The 10,112-nt window shown below is 34.5% G+C and overlaps 2 protein-coding genes across 2 annotated transcripts in view; one reads left to right on the forward strand and one right to left on the reverse strand.

Moving 5' to 3' along the window:
* The window catches only part of LOC107658534 (transmembrane protein 120B-like), a 6,806-nt gene extending 346 nt beyond the window's left edge, over positions 1-6,460 (forward strand). Inside the window, exons 2-13 of the mRNA XM_016447125.1 lie at positions 1,289-1,408; positions 2,269-2,387; positions 2,481-2,597; positions 2,702-2,761; positions 2,843-2,938; positions 3,016-3,105; positions 4,137-4,202; positions 4,295-4,356; positions 4,453-4,545; positions 4,666-4,730; positions 5,457-5,525; positions 5,668-6,460. Of these exons, the coding sequence (XP_016302611.1) occupies positions 1,289-1,408; positions 2,269-2,387; positions 2,481-2,597; positions 2,702-2,761; positions 2,843-2,938; positions 3,016-3,105; positions 4,137-4,202; positions 4,295-4,356; positions 4,453-4,545; positions 4,666-4,730; positions 5,457-5,525; positions 5,668-5,781 (1,071 nt within the window). The 3' untranslated portion in view covers positions 5,782-6,460. The remainder of the gene's footprint in view (positions 1-1,288; positions 1,409-2,268; positions 2,388-2,480; positions 2,598-2,701; positions 2,762-2,842; positions 2,939-3,015; positions 3,106-4,136; positions 4,203-4,294; positions 4,357-4,452; positions 4,546-4,665; positions 4,731-5,456; positions 5,526-5,667) is intronic.
* Positions 6,461-8,637: 2,177 nt separating this feature from the next.
* The window catches only part of LOC107658595 (rho-related GTP-binding protein RhoF-like), a 7,755-nt gene continuing 6,280 nt past the window's right edge, over positions 8,638-10,112 (reverse strand). The window contains exon 6 of the mRNA XM_016447201.1: positions 8,638-9,570. Coding sequence (XP_016302687.1) covers positions 9,403-9,570 — 168 coding nt within the window. The 3' untranslated portion in view covers positions 8,638-9,402. The remainder of the gene's footprint in view (positions 9,571-10,112) is intronic.

Here is a 10,112-nt window from a genome sequence, read left to right on the forward strand (position 1 = left end):
ATTTCTATATATATATATATATATGTGTGTGTAGACATTAGTTTATTAGTACTTATTGTATTTATGATTTATAAATACCAAATAATAATGCATAAAATATGTTTTGCTTAAATGTTTAAATACATTATATATGTATTATAATGTTTAATTTCTATATATGTATGTATGTATATATAATATATATATGTGTGTGTGTGTGTGTGTGTGTAATTACTATAACATATATAATGCATTTATCTAAATAAAATTTAATTCTAAATAAAGTATTTTCATTTATCATTTATGATAAACATTATAGACATTAGACATTAATTATACATCTATATATTTATTATATATATATCTCTGTAGTGCAAGAACCAATATAAACTCTCACATACTCTTTCGTTTCAGGGTCAGTCTTGCTCAGGGTTCCATAGCCTTCTCTCTTTCCACACCTCCAGTCCCCATCATAGAGCATTCCTGTTTTCTTCCAAACCTGTGCTCCTTTTCCTTATCAGAGTAAAAGCTATGTTCAGGAACATTTTGTTAATGGAGGCAAATTCAGCCAAATCGAGCTTTAATAAGCAGCGTTTCCTAGGAACACATAATGTAATCTGCAGAACACATCTAAATAACAAAGTAAATTAAATTAAGGCTTGTCCGTTAAAATTGCCAGTCTTCTTACTGTGATCCTCAAAGCCTCTAATGTTTAAAACATGCCATTAAATATTCAATCCAATAAATATGACCATGTTTCTTATTATCCATCCACTCGCCTGTGTATTGATCTCCATTGACTGAATACACAGTGTGATGCGGGCCACATTTTTGGTTTTACAAGTTTTACAAGTGGTTCTGTAGTCCGGGGTCTCTTCAAGAAGGGCATACTGTACATAAAAAGATGACTATTATCATTAAAATATTATTAGCTTGAACATGCTAGCACTAAATTACTTTTTGTTGGTTTTTCTGCACTTAAAAAGTGCAATTACAATAAAAGTTGAGTAAGGTAATCATAAAGTAGGTCTATTAGCACCTGCTCAGACCTTACCTGTTACCAAATTCACCATCCAAATCACTTAAATAAACTTAAAACAGTTATATTTAATCTGCAATAGTCAAACTGCTCGATCTCGACTGACCTGTCAAAGGAATTCGTGTGCGGTAACCTAGCAACAAGCATTCAGCCTTGACTTATATTTATATTCGCTGACGCTCCCAGTCATTAGGTGGCGATGTCATCCTCGGAATCTTACGCTCGCCTGTGATTGGTGGATGGGTGAAGAAGCGGAGCTGATATAAATAGCTGGAGCGCCTACTAGCGGCAGTGTGTGGCAGAGCAGCGCCAGCGCAGACGGGTACAATGTCACTAGAGAGATGTCAAAGTGAATGGACAGAAATAGAGCAAGAATATCAGCAATTACAGGTTTGAACAGAACGGATATGTGTTATATTAGTGCTCCGATAGACGAAAAATGACTCTTGTGTTAGTAAGGAAGAATATGTGTCTGTTTTGGATGTTTATGACGCGGCTAACAGGCTTTAGCTCATCAGATTAACTGATTTTCTTTTATTACTGTACATGTGTATTAAACCGGCATCAGTTCTGAAAAAAAACGTATTAAAATGACTCCATATATTCGTTTATATATTGTATTCTTGTAATAAATGTGGTGTGTTAGTAAAGTAGGTCTGATAATGATTCCCGAATTGAACTGGTTAAGCCAGGTTAGATGTTAACCAAGAGTTGTTGCTCAACTTTAAAAATGATCGTCTAATCGATTCGTGATAGACAGGGTTAGATTACAGGATGGCGAAGCTCTAGACTCCAGGGGTTTGAATACTACTAAAAAGTCCTTTTTTGGGGGGCTTGATACCATGGTAACACTATGTTTTTGTTTTGTTTGTTTTTGTTTTTTTATACATACCATGATAGTACCCTGGTATTTTTTGAATTTCCCTGGAGTACCATGTAAAAACCTTAAGTAAAAATATTCAGTACTATGGTACAAATCAAAGAACCGTAGTATTGCCATCATTTATAATTTAACCATGTAAATACCATTGTAGCTGAATATGGTAGTCATTCAGTATTCATCACCACTCATCTAGTAACGGGCCTGGTTAGAGTTGATAGAAAGGATTGGCCCATGTTTAAAATGCCCTTCTCATGTTCAAAATGACTCATGCTTAAAATGGAGCATCCAGAGGATGCCATGTGCCCATTGAAAGGTCATGCATGTATTAGGAAACGTTTCTGATTTGATTTTGACTTCCATGTTTTAGGAAACGCACAAAGTCTACAGACTGAAGCTGGAGGAGCTGACAAACCTGCAGGCGATATGCAGCAGTGCCATTAGCAAACAAAGAAAAGCCCTGAAAGACCTCAAGCATAGTCTTCATAAGTATGAGCCGAGTTTCAGATGTTACTAAAGATCTTGAGGACACATTCACAATGATGTAAACGGATCTTTTTTTTCTTTTTTTGTTGAAAACAGGTGTACGAAAACTCGCAGTGAAAAAGAAACGGAGGTGATAAATGACCTGCAGGTCCAAATTAAAGAAAGGCAAAATGTCTTTTTTGACATGGAGGCCTATTTGCCAAAGAAAAATGGGTGAGTTTTAGTTCTTCGTTCTGAGTGTGTTATTTATAATACCACTGTTGTGAGGTTTGGTTTTGAGGCTTTCCTACTATCTTACAACTGTTGTCTTCTTTCAGATTGTACTTAAATTTAGTACTAGGAAATGTGAATGTCACACTCCTCAGCAACCAAGCCAAGTGAGTCAGATGTGAGCATGTCCATTGAGCGGAGAGAGATTTCCCAATACAAAATTGCTGATTTTGTGTTTTACACAACAGGTTTGCGTACAAAGACGAATATGAGAAGTTCAAACTTTATATGACTATAATACTAATGTTTGGTGCCGTCACCTGCCTCTTCCTTTTCAACTACCGGTAAGACGAGAGATCTGAATAGTTTAATGTTATTTATTTAATTTAATGTTATTAATAATTTAACGTCCCATTCACAGGGTTACAGATGAAATCTTCAACTTTTTATTGGTGTGGTATTATTGCACATTGACAATAAGAGAGAGTATCCTCATGAGCAATGGGTCACGGTGAGTTCAGTTTAAAATACATTTGATCAATGCTATGACTTAACGCTACGCTATGTCAATGCTATGACCACTTAGCTGTGGTGCTAGTGGGAGATTCAGGTTTGAATCTCTTTTCCCAGTATTTTGCTGTCCTCCTTCTATTCTATCAATTAACAATGTGGTTTGGGGCTCAAAATAAAGTAAAGTGAACTTTGGTTGTATTATTTTATTTGTTTGTTTGTAGTATTTTATTTTGTTTCTTTTTGTTTATTTATTTAGTTGCAGTATTTTATTTATTTGACCATTTGTATTGTATTTTGTTTGTTTTTGTTTATGTATTTGGTTGTAGTATTTTATTTTGTATTTCTTTGTCTGTTTATATATTTATATGGTCGTGGCATTTTTATTTAAATTTTTTATTTTTTGTGTGTATTTATTTGGTTGTAGCACTTTGTTTGTCTGTTTATTTATTTGGTTGTAGTATTTTATTTATTTGACCATTATTGTATTTAGTTTGTTTTTGTTTATGTATTTGGTTGTAGTATTTTATTTTTATTTATTTATTTGGTTGTAGTATTTAATTTTTTATTTCTTTGTCTGTAGTACTTTATTTTTTATTTCTTTGTGTGTTTATATATTTATATGGTCGTGGTATTTTTATTTTTTTGTGTGTATTTATTTGGTTGTAGCACTTTGTCTGTTTATTTATTTGGTTGTAGTATTTTATTTTTATTTATTTATTTGGTTGTAGTATCTTATTTTTATTTATTTATTTGGTTGTAGTATTTTATTTTTTATTTCTTTGTCTGTTTATATATTTATATGGTCGTGGCATTTTTATTTTTTTGTGTTTATTTGGTTGTAGCACTTTGTTTATTTATTTGGCTGTGGTATTTTATCTTGTTTGTTTGTTTGGCTGTGATTGTTAATTTATTTGGTTGTTTTTGTTTATTTTGATGTATTTTATCTATTTATTCAGTATGTAATTTTGTTTAATGTATTATGAAGCATGATTATGATTTATGTTGTATTGATTTATTGTTTCTTACTAGAATTAAAGGTTGGTGGGTGTCACATCACTACGTCTCAACCTTTTTATCAGGTGTTATGTTGACATGGTAAGTGTTTAGGCCACAAATCATATAACGTATTCATTTTTTCCCATCACTGGCTTGTATTTCATCACCACTCTCTGTTTCTGTCTTTCAAGGCCAGAAGGTTCAATGTATCAGATGTTCAGAAGTCAGTTCCTGGCTTTCTCCATCTATCAGAGTGAGTATAATCTATTAACTGCTCTCTGTGGGTTTTTATGTGTCTTTTGTTTGTTGTTAGAATGTTTAATGTTGATGGTTTATGTTTCTCTGGCAGGTTGTGTGCAGTTTCTTCAGTATTATTATCAGAGCGGCTGCTTGTATCGGTTACGGGCTCTGGGGGAAAGAAACCAGCTGGACCTGACTGTGGGTAAGAATTGTGACTGATTTGAATCCTGGGAGAAATGTTGATCTGGATGATGTCATCGTTTCACGCTGCAGCTGTTAGATGCTGCAGACCCCAGACTGACCTCTCATGTTACTTTTACAGAGGGCTTTCAGTCGTGGATGTGGAGAGGGCTTACATTCCTCCTTCCGTTTCTATTCTTTGGCCATGTGAGTACCAGCATTTAACTGTTGCCTGTACCTTTTTTTTTTATGTTGATTCTCATGCAACCTTTAAAGGTCATGCAATCTTAAAAAGTTTGTCTATGAAAATTGTCATGCATTTGACAGTGTAACATCTATGTAGTTCATATAACTGTGTGGATTTTAAAATGTTTGGGGTTAGTAAAAAAAAAAAATTTTTTTTTTTTTTTTAAAGAAATTAAGACTTCTATTTGGCAAAGACACATTAAATGGATCAAAAGGGGCAGTGGAGACATTTATAATGATACAAAAGATTAAAATATATATATATTTAATTAATCAAAGAATCCTGACAAAATCTATCACGGTTTCCACAAAAATATGAAGCAGCACAACTGTTTGCAACATAATAAGAAATGTTTCTTGAGCAGCAAATCAGCATATTAGAATGACTTCTGAAGGATGTAATACTGAAGACCGGAGTAATGATGCTGACAATTCAGCATTCCATCACAGGATTAAATTATATTTTATAATATACTGAAACAGAAAAGTTTTTTTTTTTTAATTGCATTAATATTTCAAAATGTTACTGTATTTTTGATCGAATAAATGCAGCCTTTGGTGAGCATGAGAGACTTCTTTCAAAAACATTTAAAAAATTTACAGACCCTGAGCTTTTGAACAGTATTATATATTGATTCCGTTGACAGGCATGTAAGTGAATTGTGTTGTTTTCTCTCCTCTGGTCAGTTTTGGCAGCTGTACAATGCTGCGAGTCTTTTTAAGCTGTCTGCCCGTGATGACTGCAAAGAATGGCAGGTAAAGAGAGCGGCTGAAGTTGTCAGACATCACTATTATTGCTCAAAACCCCAAGTATTAGTCTTCTGCACATTTCTCATACTGGTATTCATTTTGCCAGTATTGCAAATAGATTTTTGCACTTAAATGTTTTGTTTTCCAGGTGTTCATGTTGGCCTTGACGTTTCTCGTCCTGTTCTTGGGAAATTTCCTCACAACTCTAAAAGTGGTCCACCAGAAGCTCCAGACGAACAAAGAAAAGGTTAAAAATAACTGACAAGACGCCAACTGGAAGATTTCATACGCAGCGAGGCCAGTGTGGAAGTCACAGAACTGAACTTCAAAGCGCACAAAACTGTTTCGTCTATAGGAGTCGCGTCCCACAAGCTGTTTGGAGAGGGTTGGAAGTAGATGTTGACGTCTCCGCGAACTCGTTTCTGCAGCGGCAGTGAAACTCAATGTTGTCTGCCATGTTGTTTTTGCTCATATTTATGCAGTCACAGCAATTAGAGGGTAATGTTTGGCTATAAACTACTGACAACTTTCAGACACTGTATACTCAATAAGTGAGGAGACTTCAGTTCACTTTTGTTTTGTTCCTGTGCATGAATATGTTTACAATAAGCCACATTTAAAGTTTATGCAATGCAGCAGGAAGGCTACAGAACTGCAGTTGCTCAGTTCATTGCAGCATCTCAAAGGGATTTATGTTATTGTTTTTTTTTAAAGCTGGATAGTGATTGAAGTACTTGTTCTCATACAAGGCATTTTAGCTGAAGCATATTCTTTTGTTGGAAAGCATTGATGCAATGCAACTTCAAGGGAAAGGTGTGTTTTGCACGTTGCGGTTGTTAGTACAGTGCTTGAGCAAGGCCAAAGAATTAAAGAAATCGTTCAACCAAAAATGAAAATTTGATTAGAATTTACTCATCCTCAGGCCATCCAAGATGTAGATGAGTTTGTTTCTTCATCAGAACAGATTTGGAGAAATTTAGCATTACATCACTCGCTCACCAATGGATCCTCTGCAGTGAATGGGTGCCGTCAGAATGAGAGTCCAAACAGCTGATAAAAACATCACAATAATCCACAAGTATTCCACACCACTCCAGTCCATCAGTTAATGCCTTGTGAAGCGAAAAGATGTTTGCAAGATACAAATCCTTCATTGAGACTTTTTTTTTTTACTTAAAATATGAGTCCTCTATCTATAATATTGCTTTCTCCAGTGAAAAAGTTAATCAATCATGTTTGTGGATTTTGATGTGAGAGGACAACAGCAGATGGTCTTTTATACTATAGGAAGTGAAATGATGGATTATGAACTGGTATTTTGACCAGAATTGACTGTTTAAACTTCTTAATGATGGATTTGTTTCTTACAAACACGCAGCTTTTAACTTCATAGGATGTTAACTGATGGGCGGGAGTCGTGTGGATTACTTGTGGATTATTGTGATGTTTTTATCAGCTGCTTGAGCTCTCCCATTCTGACGGCACCCATTCACTGCAGAGGATCCATTGGCGAGCAAGTGATGCAATGCTGAATGTTCCAAATCGGTTCCAAAGAAGAAACAAACTCGTCTATAATTCAGTGAATTTCCAGCAAATTTCACTTTTGAGTGAATTATTTCTCTAAGGTCACATGATATTCCCTGACACCTTGAAAATGTGGATTTGTATTTTTAATGATGGCAATAAAGCTCCGGTAACACTTCATAGTACATTTGAATCAAAAAAGAAGCATCGCTTTTTTTTCTTGCTTTGTTATTTTTACGTGTTTGGAAGTTGTATTCAAAGTCATAGACATGTAACGGCATTTTAAGTCAGAATAACAAAAATGTTGAACTACATCTTGAAAAATGGGAATGAATGCTTTTAGAATTACATCCGCTGTAATAGTACAAACCAGTATGTGTTTCTGGTACTTTGACTGACCGTGTCAAAGAAAAAGCATATTGTTTTGTTTGTTAATGCCACATTTTTTTCAAGGTACACCATCAGGGAGTTTGCAGACAAGACCTTTTTCCTATGTGATATTACAGATGCAAGTAGTGACAGAAGTTGCATTTGGTTACTGGATGATTTGTTTGCCTTAATGCTCTCCTTTGCCTGTTCACACCTGGTTTAGATTAGCCTAGAACCCAAGTGTTACAAGTTGTTTGGAATTTCATGGGCTCAGTGAACTGTACCTGAAACAAAAAGCTGTAATTAAACGGCATTTCTCATGTTGGGAAATGCTTTATTGCACAATTAGCCACTGCGTAAATCATGCGTAATAGTTGTCACTCTTCACAGTGTGATTTTGTAAGTGTTTTGTGTTGAAAGAAATAACTGCACTTTTTGCTTGAACGTAAAATAAGCCTTCAGACTGGGGGAAAAGAAGGTTTTCAAAGGACCGATTAGATATTAAGTTGGATTTCTATTGCCCTTCTGTTGCTATAGAGCAAATAAATTCAATCTGATGCAATCTGTGTGGCCTCGTGTGAAAATCTGTTACTTAGGCCCTCACCACCAGAGGGAGCAAGAGTGGAGCATGTGCTTCTACTTGGGGCTTGTGGGTGATATACAGGTGCTATATTTATTATTTACTCGTTTAGTTATAAAGCTCGGTGTAGTCTAGTGTCTAGCTATTATTATTATGTCCAGTTTTAGAGCTTTATTTAATGGTTACGGTTTTATTTGTTATTATATTAGTGTTACAAATATACCGTATTTATGGAATACAATATATAAAACAAACTATATATTATAATTAATAAAATAAATTATTTCAAAACAGTGCAGAGTAGCTTCAATGAAATTGTCAGTGAATTCATATTGATAATATTTTCATGCTTATACGTAGCCTAGGCTTCCGTTACCGCAGTTGCATCCTGCTAAGCAGGAGTTTTTGCGCTAACCACAAGAAGATCACTCTTGTATTCTGAGCAAGTTTGTTTTGTTAAAGAAAGCAGAGATTTTCACTCATATGTCTAATATCTGAAAACTGCATTATGCAAATGAAAAGTACCTGTGTGCCGATGCAGCCGTAGCTAGGCTATAAAAGAGCTACAGAAGTGACTTCTTCCTGTTTCACACATGATTCACTTCAGTAGGCAAAACACCTAAAAACATATGTGTGCACAATATATAACTTAAAATATCACGGGTTTATTTGTGCAAATACACTCAGGCAAATGGTTTTCAAATGATCCAACACTTTCTGGCGTCTATGTGAGATCTGAAGAAGTTATCGAGATATAGTAAATCAACCTGAAAGAAACAAAAATGAAATTCTAGCCTAGTTAAAATGTTGTAAATGGTGGTGGTCTACACACAGACTGATATTTCTACAAATCAGGATTTTTGTACACCACAGGCCTCCTTTTTTGTTCAGACAGCTTTATATAATATATAAACTCACAAAATACTGTAACTCAAAAACTGCTGTGTAAGTTGATAACATGAATTGCACACCCAGTGTAACATAGTGGCTGTTACTTCAGTTAGTTGTGCGTTACCATTATAAACAACACAGAATGTAACCAAATTCAAAGTGTGACCATGTGATGTATAGTCATCCCTGAGACATCAGCAGCAGTTTTTCCATCTCCTGTTGGATCCACGATCATGGAAGACCAAATTCCATCAAGTCATATCAGTAACACCAGCAGAAGGATGTGGTGTGGACCACTACAAACTTATCAAACACACACTGGTGAACTCTGTCAAAGAGTAAGCCTTGCTTGGTGGGCAGATTATGAGAAAACGCACACCACAAGCATGTCCTGAAAAATATTCCTCCATGGAAGCTTAAACAATAGTGAGAAGCTTTGCAGATGGTTTTTGGAATTTTTACAAAATATCCTAGTTCATATATACAAAACTTGAACAAATGTGTTCCTTCTGGTAATGGTCACAGGATGGTGCAGCGTTTCTTCTTCTTGCGACGATGTCTTGCTTTAGCTCTGGCCGATAGCGCTCGCTTTGTTGCCTCTCTGAAAATGTCCTCTACGTTTTCTCTATATTTAGCTGAACACTCCAGGTATACCTCAGCGTTCATTTGCTTCTTGATCTCTTCACCCTAAGAAAGAGATATGAAGGTTGGTTACTCAGTAAACATATCTATCTATCTATCTATCTATCTATCTAAGTGACAGTAAAGACATTTATAATGTTACAAAGAGCACATTTCTATTTCAAATAATAAATGTTATTTTTTTACTTTTTTATTTTTAAGTAACATGGTTTCCACAAAAATATTAAGTAGCACAAATGTTTTAAACACTGAATGTGTGTGTAGACAGACAGACAGATAGATAGATAGTAAATTAAAAATCTAAATATTTAAAAAATATATAACTACCATTCAAAATGTTGGGGTTAATAAGTTTTTTATTTATTATTATTATTTTTATTTTTTTTAATGAAATTAATACTTTTATTCAACAGGGATGCATTAAATTAATCAAAAGTGACAGTAAAGACATTTATAATGTTACAAAGAGCACATTTCTATTTCAAATAATAAATGTTATTTTTTTACTTTTTTATTTTTAAGTAACATGGTTTCCACAAAAATATTAAGTAGCACAAATGTTTTAAACACTGAATGTGTGTGTAGAC

Source organism: Sinocyclocheilus anshuiensis, unplaced genomic scaffold, assembly GCF_001515605.1.
Source record: "Sinocyclocheilus anshuiensis isolate Anshui unplaced genomic scaffold, SAMN03320099.WGS_v1.1 scaffold343, whole genome shotgun sequence".
NCBI lineage: Eukaryota > Metazoa > Chordata > Actinopteri > Cypriniformes > Cyprinidae > Sinocyclocheilus > Sinocyclocheilus anshuiensis.